At 36.3% G+C, this 22,110-nt stretch overlaps 1 protein-coding gene across 2 annotated transcripts in view; it reads left to right on the top strand.

Annotated features, from left to right (window-relative positions):
* trappc9 (trafficking protein particle complex subunit 9) overlaps positions 1-22,110 on the top strand; it is a 223,808-nt gene that overhangs the window by 50,239 nt on the left and 151,459 nt on the right. For both annotated transcript variants that reach the window (XM_077194949.1, XM_077194950.1), the window contains 3 exons: positions 8,764-8,849; positions 19,095-19,221; positions 19,847-19,979. In XM_077194949.1, the coding sequence (XP_077051064.1) occupies positions 8,764-8,849; positions 19,095-19,221; positions 19,847-19,979 (346 nt within the window). The remainder of the gene's footprint in view (positions 1-8,763; positions 8,850-19,094; positions 19,222-19,846; positions 19,980-22,110) is intronic.

The raw sequence follows: 22,110 nt of genomic DNA on the forward strand, positions 1-22,110 counted from the left end.
AACTAGATTTGAGAAAGTATTTAAATAAGAAACTCTCATCCGCTTTAAACTATAGTGGCAGCAAAAACTATGATTTAAAGTACAGCAGGCCTGTGTAATTATCTCTGTGACATCTATGACCCCGGGTTCTTTTCTGAGTTATTCTGTACAATCTGATCTGAACTGCTTCTGTGGTAAAGCTATCCGTCCATTCATCCATCCATCCATCCATACTAGACGATGGGCTCACATTATAAAGGATGTATTAACATCATTGATCAATAGCTATTTGAAATTGTCAATTCAAATTTATTTCAATAGCACTTTTCACATTACACAATCTTTAAGCAGCTTTGCAGAAAATCGTGGTGTTTATAATTTTAAGATCTTCATGCCTCATAGTCGCATTTGGCAGATTTGTATACATTCAGGCAATAAATATAGGCCCAGTTTCACAGACAAGGCTTAGATTAAGCCAAGAGTAAGCCTTAGTTTAATTAGGACATTTAAGTAGCTATTAGAAACGTGCCTTAGAAAAAAAAAAACATTACTGGTGTGCATTTTGAGACAAAACAATTGCACTGACGTATTTTAAGATATATCAGTTCATTTTAGTCTGGGACTAGACTTAAACCCTGTCTGTGAAACCGGAAAATAGTGTTCATTAATGTGTTTTCCTCTTGTTAAATCTCCTGTCTGCTTTCCTCAAGGTTCCATTAATGACAACAGGATTCATTATGCGAGGGAAACAGAATGTTGAGCTAGAAATATTTTAGGGTGGGATTTGATTTTGATTGTGCTTTTGTTAGGTTTTGAAATTGTTGCATGAAGCTTGAGTATTAAACTAAGCTCTCTTTCACGTCTTATTGCGCTTAATCTGTTAAATACACACAAGGTTGTCCAAAACACACAAAGTTCACATAAACGTAGACTGTTATGCCTTTGAATGTAAATAGCAAGTCAAGAAATCGCATGTGTATATTAGATCTGTGTATTAAAGTGAAAGCAGCGTAATATACAGTACCTACTGCTAAATATGCTGTTAATATGAACCAAACAACAAAAGAAAAACTAAAAATCACTCACTGCTCTTGATTGAATAACTTTAGTAGCTTTAATAAGAATACATTTCTATTTTTGAATGCTGCTGTTCAATGCTCTGGTGAGGAGATCAAAATGGTGGACTGTGTACAGCTCCATGAGGGGCGGAGCTATGCTAATGGGGCAGATTCCGTTGCAGTTGTGGGCGGGGCCTGTGCATTGTGACGTCACATTGTATAGAAACTGCAAACGGCTTATTCTGAGACACTGCTTATGATTTATGGGAATAAAAAAAAAAAGGAGTGGGTGTATTTTTAACATTGGTTGTGTATACGCACTGTCGACACACATTTATGTTTAAACATTTTACATAATAGGTTCCCTTTAATTAAAAGTGTTAGTGTTTAATCTAGCATTTTATGCAGGTTTCCTTCGAGTGAGATGATTGTTTATCAGCTTTAGGCGTGTTGATCCACCGTGGATGCTGTCGGCACTATCAGTTCATGAACTCAATCAGCCGTGCTGGTGTAACTTTCAGGAAACTGATACAGTGAGCCCAAAAACTATTTGAACATGACTGTCATTTCCCTAGATATAAGATATCAAAAAGTTACCTGCAAACTAAATTCTAGATCTTCACTAACTTCACTTCTCTTCGTCAATTTTTGCTCACTGTCTTTTAATCAGCTGGGGTTTTGATGATAATTGGTGGATGTATTAAGTTAGTTCTCCTCATGTTCACACGACATCTGTTGTGTTATCATTTAAAACCTATAGCAAACATCACTAATACAGAAATTTTTTGTTGAAAAAGCATTCATGTGTTATGTTTTTTTTTACATTTTCTTTATCTAATGCAATGACATTCAGGTTCAAGTGTTTAATACTTTGAGGCCACTAACTAATAATTATTTTAGTTAACTGGAAGCAGAGCTGTTGAGGGGGTTCATTTATTTAAAACGTTCTGCAGAATGGAGTTTTTGTGGTTTTATCAGAAGTGAGACACATCTCATAGGGTTTTCTGAAGGATCTTAAAGCGGTGCAGGTGTCTGGAGTTGTGTGCCTTCCAGAAGAACAGCAGGAGGAGAGCGCTTTATCCCGGCTCCTGAACGGATGGCTATTGCAGGGAGAGGGGGATCTCTCCTCCTCCATTATGCACGTAATGAGGCATTAAACACTCTTTAACATCTTTATCAGGACTTTGTCTCAGGCGGCCTCCCGGCCTGATGGTGTTTCAGTGGTTTGTAAAAGCAGTCCAGCTTCAGGAAGATTGACAAATTAAAGAGGCCGTATCAGTGGAAACAGGTTTTTTCATCCTTTTGAAGATTGTTGAGCTAGATATGATGCTCTATAGGGATGCACGATATTGAATTAAAAAGCAATATGCAATAACTCATTAAATAATGCCATATTTGATATGTGATGCGACAATGCTTAGTGTAAAATAAACTTAAATTATATTTAAAATTATATAAGCTACATCTTTTTTTTGTCAGAAGAAAGCATCCCTATAACTTCTGAAAGTGAACAGCATTGTTTTACTGTATCATAAGAAGTAATTGTCATTTTAACATCAGTGTAACCGGGGGGTTTAGGTTTCAGGTAGGCCTACATTAGTTTATTTAACAACAGAAACTGAATAATCAAATGTAAAAATAAAACTCTGCTTAGTATTCACTTTATAAATTAAATAAATACTGATTCTTATTAAAGCTACAAAAGTTTTTCAGTCAAGAGCGGTGTGTGATTTTCATTTTGTCTTTTGTTCATGACCCCCGTTATTGTGAGCCATTGGGATATGCATATTGCAATATGTAAATTTTATCAATTCGATATATGCAAAGCCCTTATGCTCTACAACATTCACCATGCACACAAGGCTTTAACTGAGATTTTATTTTATTTGAATAATTTATTGAATTATATTTTACATCATTTATGTATTTCAAGTTCTTATTTTAAATTGTTATATGTATTTGTTTATTCAAAATCAATTCATCTTAAACCCTTATTTATTTTAAATTCTTTCTTTATTAATTTGTTTGTTTTAACAATTATCTTTTATCATTTATTTATTTATATTTAAATCATAATTTATTTTCTTTTTAAATAATGTTTTCATTTTAAGTCCTTGTTTATTTTAAATTGTTGATTTATTTATCGTTAATTTATTTTTAAATCTATTCATTTAAAATATTTATATGTATTTTATATTTGTGAGTATTTATGTAAAATCATGTATTTTAAATAATTTTTTGTGTAAACACATTTTTTTTAAAATACATGATTTTTATATTTTAAAATACAGGTTTTTATATTTTAATATATATATATATATATATATATATATATATATATATATATATATATATATATATTTAAGTTATTTATTTTTTAAACGGCTAAAAAATAAATATGATTATAGAAGATGGTTATAAGCATAGGCATGCAGTTGTTTTTTTCTTTCTCTTTTTAATCTATTTTAATAATAAGCAGCACTATGATTCAGGAATTAATATGATAACGACTGTTATTGGTCATTTCAATTCATTTATATTTCATATCGTGCATGCGTTTATGAGTGCTCTCTGGGTGTGTGTGTGTGTGTCGTGTGGGTGAGAACAGCTGCACACACGCTGTGCTTGTGCTGATAATCAGCACTCTCTAACGAGCCAATTCATCTCTCGTTAACATTTGTTATGACCTGCAGGAGTTCCCACACGAGGAGTTCTCATCCTCCCAAAACTCTCGCTTCCCCAGATCTGCCGTCGTAGCTGGGGAGTCCAGCCAGCCTCGCTACCCGTGTGAAAAAGGTGCTTGTTAGTGAACAGATGGAGCAGCTTTTCAAAGCTTTTCCTGCATTCCCCACACACTGTAAAAGCCCCGGGAGCTTCCTGACCCCTGCAGATGGGATTCAGAGACACTGACAGGTGCATCCATCCTGTCCTGATGACACCGTCTGTGTTCGTGGCTCGGTCTGTATGTGTCTTCACCTGCCAGGTCTCAACACCACTTAGGGTGGTTTATCGCGGAGCCACGCTCAAAAGGGCAAATATTTGACGTGTTTGTGTATGTGGGATGGAGCGTGCGTCCACTAGCTCTCTCACCAGCAGATGTCCACAGCAGACCCGCAATCCCTGTTTGCCAAGCTGCATTGGACGAGGACACTGTGGGGATGTAATGACTGCTGTCCTGCTGGACACACACTTAAAAACCACAGGTTGTTATAAAGAGAGATTTTAGCACTGAAACATCTAATGTTGGCTTTCTAATTAGTCTGATCTAACATTTGCAATTGAATGACCCGAGGCATTTTGGGAATATCAAACTACTTAAAACAAAACAAAAAAAGTGTTTAATTTACGTTTTGTATTTTCTGTTTGACCTACGACACTTTTCCAAAATTTTAGGTATTTATCCCAAAATGCAGTGCTCTCAACTTGAGCTATTTTATTGCATTATTTGATCAGACTGCAGACATTTTAAACAAAATTGTGCATGCAAAACAACAGCAGTGCATATATAAATTATGCTATTCACGTTTAATTGAAATTACCATAATTACAAATGATGTTTGTATCATTGCCGAAGTCAAACCATAAGCGGCTTTGTTGTTGTTGTTGACATAAAAATATTTAATCTCTATGTTAATTTTCAAATCAAGTGCTTTCCAGGTCCCGTTTTACATATAAAAACCTAAATAAATTATATTGTGCATTTAGAAAAGAAAAAATATATTTTGCGGTGTGATATTTACACGACGATTAAACTAGTTCGTCTCCCCATTTGTCATTATTAGGATTCAAAATAGTCTTTTAAAGCATTTATTAATTATGCTGGCATTTCTTATATGGCATTTTAATTAAACATATTTTACATAACAGTGTTTTAAATGTAATACAGTAAAAAAGTAAAAATAATTAAGAGAATGCAATGAGATTTATCATTTAAAATTAGGCCAATTATTGCAATGATAATTGGGTAGTAAAATGCTTAAATATCCTGAAAATGTCACAATGCAATTCCAAGAATTGTAAATACTTTATTGCATTAATGCAAACCGTTTTTATTTTTCTGTTTGTTTTTGCGGTGAAATATTCAGATTCATCACTATTCTCTTTTGAAATATTCGAAAATATAAGAAAACGTGCCCTGATAACATCAGCTTATGGTAATATGTGTTGCAGCGTCTCCATGACTTTGTTTAACTTTTGAAGCGGCTGGCATTTTAGTTTTTTTTTTTACATGTTATATTTTTAGTAGGTAGAGTACAGTATATACAGTATGTACAGTACATTATTCAGTAAGCAAGTATTTTATTATGAACAACAGAGTGCAGTGTAAAAAAATCTCATTTGTTGGCTTCTGAGTGTTAAAACATCACTACCAGCTTATATTTTAAAAATAAACTATATTTGACTCCACTTGTAGCATGCGCTCATACACCGAGTGCTGCGTTACAGTAAATAGTAAACTGCTTTTGTGGTTTGGAGAACATGATGTGAGTCACTCAGGAGAGCAGAACAGCATAGATCTCTGTGGAGGTTTCGTTTGAAGAGGCGAGTCAGCTTCACTTGAGCAGGGTTTCCTGTCATCCTCCAGTGTGTGAGTCACTGTGGAGAAACGCTAATGCAGAGTGTGTGCTTGTGCGTCTGCATGTTTTGTTTTGGTAGTCTTTCGTCAAACCTAATGGATTGCTTAGAGCGTACATGTTATATGGATAATTTTACAGGGATAACAAATTAAAATGGTCATCATTTTCTCCATTAAATGATGTCATCATTTAGTATGGTCGGGCTACATACTGGTTGGGCTGGTTTTCACAATTCAATACATTTCTGATTCATAAAATCATGAACTTTTTAATTGTGTTCTGGAGATGTTCTTAAGGTGTTTTTCCATGCAGAACTCTCCATCATCATGTCTCAGTGTTGTTTTTGGTTGCCAGGGCATTGCTATAGAGAATCTCTAATGTGTTTTAGGTGGTTGCTAGGGCGTTGCTATGATTTGCAATGTTGTTTCTTACTGGCCCAAGCTAAGAGTCCACCCGGTATTCTTTATGATATTCTATTCTTTATTTCTTTTTTATAAAACCCCCAATTTATTTATTTTTATGTAATTGTTGTTTTGTACATTTTGATTTATCTATATACCACCATTCAAAAGTTTTGGGTCAGTAAGACTTAAAAAAATACTTCTATTTAGCAATGATGCATTAAATTGATAAAAAGGGAAAGTAAAGACATTTATCAGATTTCTATTTCAAATAAATACTTTTTACATTTTTGAAGCAGCATTAATGATGATAATAATTGTTTCTTGAGCAGCATATCATCATATTAGAATGATTTCTGAAGGATTATGTGACACTGAAGACTGGTGTAATAATGCTGAAAATCATTAACAATGCCATCACAGGAATGAAAGACATTTTAAATATATTAAAATAGACAACAGTTCTTTTATATTGCATTTATGTTTAAGAATATCACTTATTTTTAAAGTTTTTTTTGTTTGTTGGTGAGCATAGGAGACAACAAAAAAAGACTTTTTTATTTGTGTGTGTGTTTGTATAAATATATGTATCTATTTCATCCATCTCCATTCCACTCATTTTCTATGCATGTTTCATGCATAGTTGGAGCATGTATAATGTCTGATAAAGCTTCAGGGCAGTGTCTCCTTAAGATCCTCCTGTGAAGAGCGAGATCTAGTAACTGAGGTGGAAAGTTGAGTTCGGAGGGCATCTTTATTTCCTATTCACTGCCCACTTCTCTCTGTGGCATAAAAGAGAAACAAATGGAAATATGTATTGACTAAACTGAACACTGGCCAAAACAATGATTTTCCTTTTCAGTTTATTCCACCACCGTCGAACAAGCTATAATGTTAATATTAACCAACATTGAGAAAGTATTTAGCCTTTTCTTTTCACGTCTCATTACAGAGATAAAATGAAATGCGACCGGTGTTTCGTGATGACTTAAAGCTGTGGTTTGTCTGTCTCTCATTGCTTTGGCTCCGTTCACATCCTCAGAGGCTCTGGTCTCCATAAGCCACCCATAATGCTCCTCACCTCCTCCTCAGCAGTTCACAGGGCCTTTCTATGCCATACAGCTCAAATCAAATGCTTAATCCGCCCCATGGGCTTCTTCCTTAAGTAGGATGTTATATTTAATTGGCCTGGCCTGGCCTGTCCCGTCCCCTTCTCATCATTCCACAGGTCTGTGCTGTCTTCTGATGCGCTCGTCTGAAGGAAAAGTATCTCCCACACTGCTTTTCCCAGCATCTAAAGAAGCTCCTTTTTCACCCTCGCTTTAATTTCCCTCAGGAGTGAAGCCTGGCGTCCGTTCAGTGTTGCCCTACAGTACGTTCACACTGGATTTATGCTCCTGTTTGGAATGGATTATTAGATTCCTGATGGAAGTGGAAACATACAGGATGACTTGGGTTTGGGGAGACTTTGAAATATCCGCCCTGAGTTCATACATTTTATATTTTATAACAAAGGGATGCCCATTATTTCTCACACACTGATGATATTTATGTATGAATATGTGTATCTTATGTATTTATACATTTATTTATTTACGAACTAATTTGTAAAATTATTTATAATTTTATTTATTTATAAAAAAATGTATTTGATGATTCATATTTATTTCAAGTATTCATATTTATTTTCTTAAATGTACTTGTTTGTTGATTAACTAATTGTATTCATTTTTACTTTTATTTACATATTTAATTCTATTAAATTTTAATTTTAGTTACTTTATTCTACACATACATCACGATTTATCTTTCTTCTCACATAAATAATTTAAACTTAAATTAGTATTTCATGTCTATTATTTACTTATTCAGTAGCTATATAAAATTCTGGATGATGTACAAAGTAATTTTCCTATCTGTTTTTTTGTGCAATTACCATGTGATTGTACATTATCCCTTGTGTAGTTATTTTTAATTCAACCTCAAAATGATTTGAACTGTCTATATATTATGTCTCCTTTTATTAATGTAATTTGTGCAGTTTGAAACTCTCCAGCATGTTAGGCATCTCACAATGACAACCGTTTTTTTTTAAGGTGTAAATATTCAGATCGGAATTCATGAGAAATGTCAACAATAACAAAATTGCAGAGGAAACCGACAAGAATAGATACTGTTTGAAAATAATTCATGCGTTCTAAACTCCATATGGCCTTCAGCGGCGGATGATTATTAGTGTGAGACGGGGCTCTGGTTAATTTGAGCGTGAAATCTGCGAGCATACTGTAGATAATACAGTGAATATATCTCCTCCCGAGGGAACGAGGGGCCATTGTTTGGAAAAGCTTAATCAGTATAAGACTCCGTCTCTGGATTAATGGAAAAGCTCAGCAGTGAAATGTAGTCTGCTAACTTTCAGTTCTGAAGGGTTTATGCAGAGAGCAGAATTCAGGTGTATGATTCCCGCAGTTTATACCTGGAATGCAGATGGATGAAAGCATCTGCCAAATGCATAAATGTAAATGTCATATCAGGTCATCTTATTGCTCTCCCAAGTGGAATTAAATATTTACAATCGCCTCTGGCTATTCGGTTTGGACAGATTTATAGAGCAATTCATGCAAACACATTGATCAGGCCTGTCAACATCAATGAATCTTCATATGTTTAGAAGCTAAATGTTTTTCTGTCTTTATGCATTGATATAGCATGCAGCTTTTCGTAAATGTTTATGTGTGTGTGTTGCAGATTTCCAGTGGGTTCAGGGCGATGTGTGTGAGGTGCAGTTAATGGTCTATAATCCGATGCCATTTGAGCTGCGTGTCGAGAACATGGTAAGCTCTATCTATCCATCTATCCATCTATCCATCTGTCTATCTGTCTATCTGTCTATCTGTCTATCTGTCTATCTGTCTGTCTGTCTGTCTGTCTGTCTGTCTGTCTGTCTGTCATTTTTCACTGCGTGAGAACATGGTGTGTGCGTGAGAGCGGCGTAGCTTGTCGGACATAGCGACAGTAACTAAGGGGGGCGGGTCTTTGCGAAGGGTCAATTATCCATCTATCATGTATCATCTATCCATCTACCAATTATCCATCTATCATCTATCCATATATCCATCTATCATCTATCCATCTATCATCTATCCATCTACCAATTATCCATCTATCATCTATCCATATATCCATCTATCATCTATCCATCTATCATCTATCCATCTACCAATTATCCATCTATCATCTATCCATATATCCATCTATCATCTATCCATCTATCATGTATCTTGTATCATCTATCTATCCATCTATCCATCTATCATCTATCCATCTACCAATTATCCATCTATCATCTATCCATCTACCAATTATCCATCTATCATCTATCCATCTACCAATTATCCATCTATCACCTATCCATCTACCATCTATCCATCTATCCATCTATCTATCATCCATCTATCATCTATCCATCTGTCATCTATCTATCATCCATCTATCATCTATCCATCTGTCATCTATCCATCTACCAATTATCCATCTATCATCTATCCATCTGTCATCTATCCATCTATCATGTGTCTTGTATCATCTCTCTATCCATATATCATCTATCATCTATCCATCTACCAATTATCCATCTATCATCTATCCATCTATCTATCATCCATCTATCATCTATCCATCTACCAATTATCCATCTATCATCTATCCATCTACCATCTATCATCTATCCATCTATCATCTATCCATCTATCTATCATCCATCTATCATCTATCCATCTACCAATTATCCATCTATCATCTATCCATCTACCATCTATCATCTATCCATCTATCATCTATCCATCTATCTATCACCCATCTATCCATCTGTCATCTATCCATCTATCATGTGTCTTGTATCATCTCTCTATCCATATATCATCTATCATCTATCCATCTACCAATTATCCATCTATCATCTATCATCTATCCATCTATCTATCATCCATCTATCATCTATCCATCTATCCATCTACTAATTATCCATCTATTATCTATCCATCTTTCATCTATCATCTATCCATCATCCATCTATCATCTATCCATCTTCCAATTATCCATCTATCATCTATCCATCTATCTATCATCCATCTATCATCTATCCATCTATCCATCTTCCAATTATCCATCTATCATCTATCCATCTACCAATTATCCATCTATCATTTATCATCTATCCATCTATCTATCCATCTATCATGTATCTTGCATCATCTATCCATCTATCATGTATCTATCTTTCTATCTATCATCTATCCATCTTTCATTTATCCATTTATCATCTATCCATCTATCATGTATCCATCTTTCTATCTATCATCTATCTATCTATCATCTATCCATCTTTCATTTATCCATCTATCCATCTATATTTTCTAATCCAATCTATCCTTCTAAAGTGTGAAACAGAATTCATCCAGGTTGAGACAAAAAAACAAAGGGGAACTTGGCAACTATTTCAACGTAATAAAACCGTTTATAAATCATTTGGATGGTTTAATAACCTGTACTGGTGAGAATGGTGACTTTCCCCGCTCCCCCCAGCGTTCCCAGGCGGAAAACCAACCTTGCAACATGGGGACTAACGTCTCGGTAAGTTGGAAATAGGAAGTCTCGTGAGAAGCGAGAACGAGCGAGAAACACAAACTGCTTTACGGCAATTCGACATAAACACACACGCCGCCCTCAATGTGTATGATGAATTACCCACCTCGGTAGACATAGCTCCACACGATAAAGTTGGCCGGCTCCGATAATAACAACTGCACATGAGCAGCGGTAGAAAGGGGGAGGAGGGGCCGCAAGTCAGTTTTTATACGACAGTGTTGTGAAATATACGCCTCACAGCTGTAGGGGGAGCTCGTTGAGAAAACATGCGACAACAAAAGTGATAATCAGTGAAGAAATGGCTAGAGTTGCCAAGTTTCCCTTTAAATATTTTTTTTTTGTTGTATTTGATAACGAGAGAAAGGTAATAAAAGAGATAAGGAGTCTCTTTATACACACTCTCTTCTTCGTCTTCATATGGAAAGACATTTAGCTTGCTAAGTGCATGTGCTCTTTAGTTTAATTGCTTTTGTAAAGATTCAGAAAACCTGTGGTTGACATTCTAAAGTCCTAATCACGGTAGAAAACAAGATTTTACATCATCACTGTCAGAGAAAACGCAAATTTTATTTGTGAATACTTCTTTTTGAAGTGTATAAAAATGGACAATTTGTGCTGGAAACGTACATTGCACCTACTCAGGACATGGTGTTTTTTGACAAGGCTGTGGTTGGGGTCATGATGTCATCATTGTGTTTGCAAATGTCATTGCCAAAAATCTTTTGTGTTTTCCACTTTACATATTATCTGCACTTTAGAGTTAATGCTGAAACGAGATGGTGCTGCTTATTGGTGGCTCAAGGGCCATTTTGGTCAGTAAGACCTGATCATAATGACAGGGGAATAGAGGCAGAATCACACTGAAGAGATAAAGACAGTTTGTGTGAATGTGGGAGAGGGGTTACGGTGTCTTTCTGACACTATAATGGGCCACTCATAGAAGACCCAATTACCTGAATCCAGCCATGTGGAGTTGTTCCTAAGAAACCAAGGTAATGTGTATCAAATGCTGCTCTCCTAGTTCTGTCTGCTCTCTACCTTTTAAGAGACGGTTCATGGAGAACACATTCTTGTGTTCCATCGGAGCTCCTTTTTTAGGGCATAATAAGGCATCTTAAAATTTTAGCAACCATTCTTTCTATTGAGCCACCTCAGTTTGTATTTTTATTTACTTTCATTTTGTTTGTAATTATTTTATTTTGTTTTACTGTAGATATTTTTATGACATATTCTATTTTTTATGTTATTCAAATATTTTCTTTTAACCTTCATCCTTCCCTCGCATCCTGTAACAAATCCTTCCCTCACGGGTCAAAATGACATGAATCCTAAAATGATACTTTTTTTTTTTGTCCAGAAAGCTTATATAATTTCATTTTTATAATATTTTTAAAAAAAGATTTAATGGCATTTTTTTAAGGGAGATTTTTTATTATTTTATGTACCTTTAAATTTCTATATTTTATGATTAAATAATACAATTTAAGCACATTCTTGACATACTTTCAACTTCAAAATATCTCTCCAATACATGCAATAACCAGCTCAAATCAGCTCAAAATATCTCACATTGGGTCAATTTCGATGTCTATGCTGACTTCTTTTGAAAAAAAAAAAATTTAACATGATATTTCATGACTCTTCATGAATTCATGGTTTTTCTATGCATACCATTCATTCCTAAGGGGGTCAAATTGAGCCGCAAGGGAAGGATTTGTTACTTTTTTTTTTATCACAACCACATAAACTCCTCGAATCCAGTCAATTTTTTTCTTTTGTGTGTGTTCGTGGTTCAAGTGCGACAAAAGTCCTGAGGTCTTGGACCACTCCGATGAACACTCGATGACCCGAGGAGAGGATGAATTACTCAGCTTGCTGCAATGCATTCTTAGGATTTTTGCAACATTTCACAGCTGTGATGCCTAACGCTGTCTAGGTAGACAGTACACCGAGGTTAAGAGCAATGCTATATTTGTATTCCCCAAAGGAACTGAATAGCCACTTTTCTCAAGGGCACAATATTGACGGAACAGGTCTGTGATTGCAGTGACTGTTGGATTAAATCCACTGTCTTTATGTTAGCAGCCCAGATCCATAACCATTAGACCATAGACACCCCACAGACTCAGGGCACAGGTGTGGGCTCCAGCTACAGCTTATACGCCAATCCAAAGGTTTTTCATGTCCTTTCCCACCAGGCTTTTGCTTTAGTGTAGATGTGTGAAAAGGTGAGTTGTGTTGTTCCATACATGCCCAGATCTGCCCCCAGATGGAGTCAGCATGATGCCCTATAAAACTCACAACCAGTGTCAGATGGCATCGTGGATGGTGCCAGTATGAACCAGTGTGACTTTCCTGCTGACCTTACAGCGGCCGCACAGAATTAATTAAATATACCACAATGCTGTCTGTTCTTTCAGGATCTGACTATGTACGTCTGTCTGTAAACTGTCGGTAAAACCTCATAACTCCACCCTGCTCAGTCTTAAATGAAGTGCCGCACACATTTTGGACCGTCTCTGCTTGTTTGCAAAGCAAAGGTAAATAAAGAACTGGTTCTTTGAGTAAGTACAGTCTAGCGTTTGTTATTGAGTTATAGCCAATACTGTCTTTAATAATTCTGCGTAGCACTTCATCTTTTATACCATGAGATTTTGTCCAAATTACTGAAAAAAAAAAAAGAACACGCACATACTGTAGCTACAATAAACTTTATAGGCTGTACGTTGAATGCGGCCGTTTTAATGACGGGCAAAACAATGTTGTTCACACATTGATGTTGTTAATATAATGACACATGCAATACATAAAGCCACAATATCAACACATTTTTTATTTTAAAAAAAGTTTTTTTTACACTTTCCTGAAAAATAGAGATTGTGGACATACTTGGTTTCTGCCTGACAGTGATAAGATATGACAAAATATATTTACAAAATATTTGTTTTTATTTTATATATATATATATATATATATATATAATATAAATATATATATATATATATAATATAAATATACATTATATATATATATATATATATATATATATATATATATATATATATATATATATATACAGGTGCTGGTCAACGAATTAGAATTATTTTAAATAGTGCAATCATGAAATTCTTTGAATGCATTTTTTGTGCAGAAAGCAAATCAGGTGTTCACCGCACCTGTCCTACTCGTTAGACTAATCACAGAACTCGTTATCTGGAAAAAAATTTGCTCAGCTGAGCTTTCCAAAAGGCCCATTTAGGCCATTTAACTGTGACACTGTTGTTTTATTGAATTAGAATAATGGTGAAAGCGTTTTTATTATAATTACAATCATCACTTTCTCAGTATTTTGTGGCTGCCCCTTTGGCTTGTATGACTGCCTGAAGTCTCCGCGGCATCGATTTGACCAGCTTGTCGCAAGTTTCCGCACTCACAGCTTCCCAGGCAGTGGCGATGTTCTGCTTCAGTTGGTCCAGCGTAGTAGGCTTTCTGTCGCGAATTTTCCGCTTGACGATGGCCCAAAGGCTTTCAATGACATTGAGGTCAGGCGAGTTGGCCGGCCATGCCAAAACTTCAAGCTGTTTTTTAGTGAACCAATCTTTGGTCGACTTTGCCGCATCAGCCGGTGCAAGATCCTGTTGAAATATGAAGTCTTCTTCGCCGAACTGTTCCTCAACAGTCGGAATCAGGAACGTTTCCAGAACATCTTGATGTACGGCAGCATTGACAGTCTTCTTGAGGAAGCAGAGTTTCCCTACACCTCGAGCGGACATGCATCCCCAGACCATAACGCTCTGGGGAAACTTGACGGATCTTTTCACGCACTCGTGGTTGTAGGTTTCGCCACCACGACGCCAGACACGAGGACCTTGGTCACCGAAGGAGATGCAGAAGCGTGATTCGTCACTGAAGACCACTTTCTGCCAGTCTTCAGCAGTCCACTCGCCGTGTTCTTTGGCCCACTTCAGCCGTTTCACCATTTGTTTCTTGTTCAGCATCGGTTTTACTGCTGGAACGCGAGATTTGAAGCCGAGTTCGCGCAGACGACGGTAAGTGGTTGATCTGGAGACGTCAGCGCCGGTCTGCTTGTTCCACAAGTCGGTGAGCTCGGAAGTGGACTTGAACCGGTTGCTGACTGCGATCTTTCTCAGCTGTTTGTTGTCGCGAGCAGAAGTTTTTCGGACGCCGGAACAGTTGGTGCGCTTGCTGCAGTTTTTCTTGAGAGCTTTGCAGACGGAAGACTGGCTGATGCCGAGCTGCTCAGCAATTTTAGTTTGGGTCAAGCCTTGTTGGCGAAGGGCTTGAATTTGAGCCACTATTCCGGTTGAGAGGTCGCGCTGCTTACCCATGATTGATTTTACAACTTAGAAATTCTACTCAACCCTGACTTTATACTGCACAGTGAACACTCTTCACAGAAAACAAAAATTTGAGCATTTATTCTAATTCAATGAAACGCTTTCACCATTATTCTAATTCAATAAAACAACAGTGTCACAGTTAAATGGCCTAAATGGGCCTTTTGGAAAGCTCAGCTGAGCAAATTTTTTTCCAGATAACGAGTTCTGTGATTAGTCTAACGAGTAGGACAGGTGCGGTGAACACCTGATTTGCTTTCTGCACAAAAAATGCATTCAAAGAATTTCATGATTGCACTATTTAAAATAATTCTAATTCGTTGACCAGCACCTGTGTATATATATATATATATATATATATATATATATATATATATATATATATATATAATTCGGTTATAATAATAATCCGGTTCCTCAGAGACGTCGGATTCAGTGGCCAAGAGTTGCGTCGTACAGTAAAGAACTTATCTGAAGCAGCAGAAAGGAGCAGCAACTGGCTGTGGTTGAGACGGAAAGATTCTAGCTGGCTGTGTACAGGCCGCCATGCTACGGTTTCGTAGAATTCTTGAAAACTTGAAAGGTCTGTTGGTTTATTTGTATAGGTTGTATAGTATTTACAGTCATTACGTTCCTGTGTATATTGCGTGAATGACGGGTGGTTGGGCAGATATTGTGTTTTGCGGTAGGTGGTATGCCATACGGAACCGTTGCCACTGAAACTGCATATTAACGCACCAGTGGGGCTCGACAGCCTTAGTCAACGGGTTGGCGCGTATGGTTGGGTTGCGGTGAGATTGTGGTTAGGTCTCAGCAGCAACTGTTGGTTTATTTGTATAGGTTGTATAGTATTTACAGTCATTACGTTCCTGTGTATATTTCGTGAATGACGGGTGGTTGGGCAGATATTGTGTTTTGCGGTAGGTGGTATGCCATACGGAACCGTTGCCACTGAAACTGCATATTAACGCACCAGTGGGGTTCGACAGCCTTAGTCAAACCGTTTGGCGCGTATGGTTGGGTTGCGGAGAGATTGTGAGATTGTGGTTAGGTCTCAGCAGCAAGAGGGAAGTAGAGGTCAGTAAGCTGGGCTGAGTTGAGTGGGGGACGGAGGGGGGTGACTGTGGGACGCCAGAGTCACTGTCGAGCCCTCTTGAGGTGTCGTGGGCTAGTCGACGAAACACTGAGGACGGAAGGTGCCCACTTGAAGACCCTAGAGATGTTCCTTACTCAGCTCAATCCAGAGGGTTGTTATGGGGGGACCGCACTGTGGTTGCAGCCGTTGTGTGTGCTGACGCGCAATACACTGTATTAACACCAGACAGAAGATTCACGTCACTAGATGGAAAGAAGCGTAAATGGATGGAGAAGCATAGGTTACTGTAAAGCTACGTCTTAGTTGGTGATTATCTTGGCGAAAGCCGAGTACAAATCAGCATGAAGTTTTAACATCTACTCTCGTGTAATGGAAATAATTATATATATATATATATTACATATATATTACATATATATGTTTTATCTTTGTTACTACTAGGCATAGGGGTTTCATTTTTAATTTTGTAATTTAATTTATTTATATAGGCATTAAAACTGTTTTGCTACATATAAAATATTAATTGCAAATGTCTTCAGTTCATGAAACGGCTTTGAAAATCTTTCTTGACTCTGCTCTCGGTTTAATTAAGTGTATGATTATGGTACAGTGCTTTTGAAAATGGGTTGTATAATTTTTGTCAGGTGGAACGGGGAAAAAAGAGACACAAAGAGCAAATATTTCCACGGGGTCTTTGTAGCAGCTGAGGAAAATCAGCCGTTAGACATCCAGATCAGAAAAGAACGGATCGTTAGCATTAGTTGTCAAGCTAATTAACCTTTTCAGGGAGGAAATGCAAATGAGTTATTTCAAAATACGGCTTATACAATAGTGAATACCTCCATATAATATGAGCCGCAGGTTTTACATAGTAAACTGTTTTACAGGTTAGCCTCTTACAACTAGCCTTCAGAGCGGAACATGTCATTGTAGCCTATGGCTAATTAAGGTTTGACTACCTAAAAGCAGATATCTTTAATTGCATTATAATGCGTTTTCATTACAAAGCTGCTCAACTGACCGCCACAATGTCACATGTCAACAAAGCCGAATGCTCTGTTTTTTAATTGACTTGGGTTGCTCTTGAGATTTTCATAGCATCTAGTTCAGAGATCGGATCGGATAGTGATCGGATAGCTATCCAAATGGAAAAAGGCCAGATTTAAATCCTCCACTTCAGGAGGTGGTCTGAGACACATCCCAGATGAAACTGTACAAGTGTAAATGCATCTGGTTTTTGAAACCACATAGCCTATGCAAATTTTATTTCTCGCAAAATGTTAAAAAATAAACGTATGAGAGCTTGTTATAGGCTATATATGAAATGTTATAGCCAGATATGACAGCGCTACTTAATCATGCATCTCCGCAGATGAGAAGTTGAGGATCTCTTCAGAAAGCACAAACTGCAGCAAATGAAACTGAAGTGGAAACTCGCAGACGCTCAAAACACAATCATCTCCATTAATAGTAATGAGACTCAATGATCTTACAGTGCTGGTGCTGCTCTCTCTCTCCTAGTGCACTCTTTGATCTGGAAATTAGCTGATGATAAATAAAATGTAGTATCTTTTTTTTTTTTTCATTAAATATTTAGTTCGACACTGAAATATGTTGGCTGTGAAATGTAATTCCAAAGTGCTTGACTAAAATGGCTGGACTTTAAAGTTCTCTTAGGATAGATTGAAAAGCTTCATGTCACAGAGACGTTGGACACGGAGCGGACCGAATATCGGGAGAAATGGAAAATCCTCTTTCTTGATTCTTTTCCTGTTGAGTTCAGAGTTTAATTGGTTCATTCAGGATAATATGTAAAAAAACAAAAAAACAACAACCATAAAGCACATTTGATGGAGTCTGAGTGGTGTCTTGTGTATAGAAAGCGGGAAAACTGTCCTCGGAGAGCAGCTTGACTTCTGGAGGTGTAGTAATAGTCGGTCCTCACCTCCACGACAGAGGAGTAAACGGCTGGTTTTCAATCTGTCTCTGTCTCTCGCTCTCATCTGCCGCTGTGATTCGGGGAACGCTGGTTCCTTTCTTTGTAGTTCTGTGAACAAGAGCAATTTTCTCCATGGGTAATGGGGAGAGCATGCTGGGAGTGATTTCATCTCCTCCATATCAGATTGATATCAGGATGATTGATTATATGATGTTTGGAGTAAAAAAGGAAAGGAGCAAAAACCTTGGTCTGTCACATGTTTTTTTCATTGATCTATTTCTGTCTTTTCATTCTGCATTGGTGTCTTATCTCTTTATTCTAGTGTTATTATCTTTAACGCAAAGACAAAAGCTGGAGTAAAAAAGCGTAAAACAGCAAGAGCGTGTGTATTCTGCCATAAAAAATCTCAGTTAGGAGGTTCACAAAATGCCAAAAAAATGTGCCATTGTGTTTATTTTAGTTTTGCTTTTTTGCTGTATTTGTTAAATATATGTTTTCAGTTGAAGTTGAAGGATTTAGTTGCTGCCTTGTGAAGGTGTCATGTGCTGTTTATGTTAATCATCCCTTTTTGTAGATTGAATGATTTTTCATTTTAGTGAGAAAACCAGTCAAGAGAGAGAACATATTAAACACTATATTCCTCAGGTGCTCAGCAGCAATACATTAATATTTACAGTCTACTGAGCTATGACAGAATATAATACAGACTTTTTTTCTCACATTGCCAGTATTTATTTATTAGTCTTAGTATTTATTTATTCATTTGTTTATTTGTGTTTTTTTTATTTGTTTTGTATTTAGATGTTATCAAAGAGTTTATTTAGATTCATTTTATACTGTTTTGTTTTATTTATTTATTGGTATTAAAATGAGAACAATAAAATTAATGAAAATGTAGTCATTATTTACTCGTTCTACACATTTATAAACACGATGTGTGTGCGTGTGTCTATATATATATATATATATATATATATCATTACCACTTTATATTTACCAATGTGTATTGAGCAGTATATACTCTGACTGTGTTCCTCAGGGTCTGTTGACATCAGGTGTAGATTTCGAGTCTCTTCCCGCCGCTCTGTCTTTGCCAGCGGAGTCTGGCCTGTATCCGGTGACTCTGGTTGGAGTTCCACGCACCGCAGGGAACATCACCGTCAACGGTGAGTTTACAACACCACAAAACTGCAGTTTAACATCTCTAATCAGAACTGAAGCTCAATATTCAGTGAGGAAATAATGATTTTTTATCATTTGGGAATTGATTGGCTTGTGAATATGTATACCCTTTTTTTTTTCTTTTTTTTTGTTAAAGTATAATGGGCAGAGAATATTATTGAGTAAATATTGAGTACATTAAGTAAATATTAAAGTAGGTAAATGGAGTTGTTTTTGAATTCATCAGTATTCTAGTGTTTCAAAATCAACGCACCAGTGAAGGCAAAAAAAAAAGAAAGTAAACAAATGAGAAATTCGTTTTTACTGAACATTTATTGTTCAACATTGGTTCATAATGGTGTAATAATGCAGAAATCAAGTCTGCCTCAAACTGAAAAACAAGTAAAGTGTTTCTCTGCTTGAATAAACCAGCTAAATATCCTCTCATTAAAATGGGATAAACTCATTGATCCCTGCTTTATGGGCATTCCAGCAGTTTTTAATGTCTACAAATCATGAGTGTGTTTCGGAAGACTTTAATGAGCTCTAATTGCCTTCAGATCGTTAGTGCGGTCTGTGGTTATGCAAGATTTTTAAATATGATTTGGACTAATATGGTGTGCTGTGCAGGGTACCACACGTCGGTGTTCGGGGTGAGCAGTGACTGTCTTCTGGAGGGTCTGGTGGGGGTGAAGAGCAGTGGCTGTATGGTGGAGGTGGTGCCGTCACTCCCACGACTGCAGCTCTGCACGTCCTTACCAAGGTTCACGCTTTTCTTCTTCATAATATACAAGAAGAATAATTATAAGGTCATTTAATGATATCATATTCTCTTATGATAATATTTTAGTTGCTGCAGCCTGCTTGCAAAACACGGTTTTATAGAGATGTCACTTTGCTCAGTGCTGTCAAATATGAGAGGAAGCGTTCAGGTGGTTATTCTCAGCCTCAGACAGCATGCCCGATTGCTCACGGAAAGCCCACGGACCGCCTGATGCATATTGAACACAGAAATAAAGTGCTGGCAGGAAATCTGTTGTGATTGGCTGGATGCTGTTGGCAGGTTTTGGGAGTCAGGATTGCAGCGGTTTTTATCAGCCTACCAGGTCACAAAGTTTTGCCGCATAATTCATGACGTTGATTCTTTGAAACATATAATATATTATTGGTTGAAAAAGAATATTAAGGTGATTGTTTGAATAAGATACCACACTATTTAATGGTAGTTGGAATCATAATTTATATATATATATATATATATATATATATATATATATATATATATATTATATATATTATATATATATATATATATATATATATATATATATATATATATGTATATATGTATATGTAATGTACACATTATTTTTTTAATAATTAAAAAAAATCTAATAATAAAATTATTTATTATTTAATAATAAGGAAAGAGAATAAAAATGATGCAGAACACTCTGTTTGTTTTCAAACAAATGGAAGGAAAGAATGGAAAAATGTGTGTTTTTAATATAATGTTTTTAAAATAAAAGTATATGAAAGTCAAAGTCTCTCTCTCTCTCTCTCTCTCTCTCTCTCTCTCTCTCTCTCTCTCTCTCTCTCTCTCTCTCTCTCTCTCTCTCTCTCTCTCTCTCTCTCTCTCTCTCTCTCTCTCTCTCTCTGTGTTTGAGGCAAGCAAGGGATTCTCGATTCTCAAAACCTGCAGGCAATAAGGTTTTCTTAATTAACTGGTGTTTTTTTTTTCCAGTTCTCCTCAAGTTCTTACATGTGTACAGTAGAGGATACACAGGTGGTGTTCAGTCTGTTCCTCAGAAAACTATAGTGTAAACTTCAGAAGACTGTGAAGATAGCTACTTTTACACTGCTTTATGCTGTTTATTTTATTATTATTTTAAAAATGTTATGCTGCATTGCTCGAATCATGTTGGGAAAATGTATTTTTCAGGCTTGTCCAGCTAATGGTCAATCATGTTCTAGTATTAACCAGCACATTATCAAATGAAAAATGACTCTTTTAATTTTAAGGCAGACACCATATTGAGTTACGTTTTCTGGATTCAACAACATTAGAAACATTTATCGTGACACATGTTTTGGGTCTTTTTAAATTTTTACTTGAGAACCATTTTACGTACTTGCAGTTATTACGACGATAAACTCTCACCCTCTTTTTTTCACTTCTTCTTTAATAGGACTTGTTTGAGAAGATTTTGGCATGCTGTAGACTCAGAAAGATCCCAAAGCACCCAGAGCTAATTACAGAAATTCCTTATAGACATACACTTACACACACACACACACGCACGCACGCACGCACGTACACACAGCATTATACTCCATTTGACAGGATTGTCAGTCATTTTAATCACATTTAGCTCTGCAGGAAAAGCTGCTGGAAACATATTTATTCTCAAGTATATTCAAAATATTATTCTTCAAACTTAAACGAATCAGACTGAAATGACATTCAGAATGAAATGAAATGAAATTAGTTGATTTAGTGTGGCTCTGCTGGAATAAAGGTTTGGTCAGAGACATTATAAAGGGGAGGAGATATATAAAAATGAATGGCACAATTTGTAACTCCAAATATGGCAGCTGTATAAATCCCACCTTTCAGTTAAAAGTACCTGTTATCATAGTTTATTTAATCTAGAATGTGCATATGAATTAAGTTTAGCCTCCTAGTTCTTCCAGCAAAAATGCATATCACAAAGAGTTGGTTTTGGCTTTTCCTGTTCAAGTGAACTGAACTGTTTTTTTCCTCAACTAAACTTTGTTTTAGGCTTTTTTTTATGACAAGCAAATTAATTAATTCATGCACATATTTTGTTGTGAAATAGATGTTTCAGAAAACAAACGTTGAGGCCTTCATTTTGATCTGGACATTTGGATCC

This window comes from Siphateles boraxobius, unplaced genomic scaffold (assembly GCF_051911475.1).
Source record: "Siphateles boraxobius isolate OS27281-9 unplaced genomic scaffold, OSU_SipBor_1 33, whole genome shotgun sequence".
Lineage (NCBI taxonomy): Eukaryota > Metazoa > Chordata > Actinopteri > Cypriniformes > Leuciscidae > Siphateles > Siphateles boraxobius.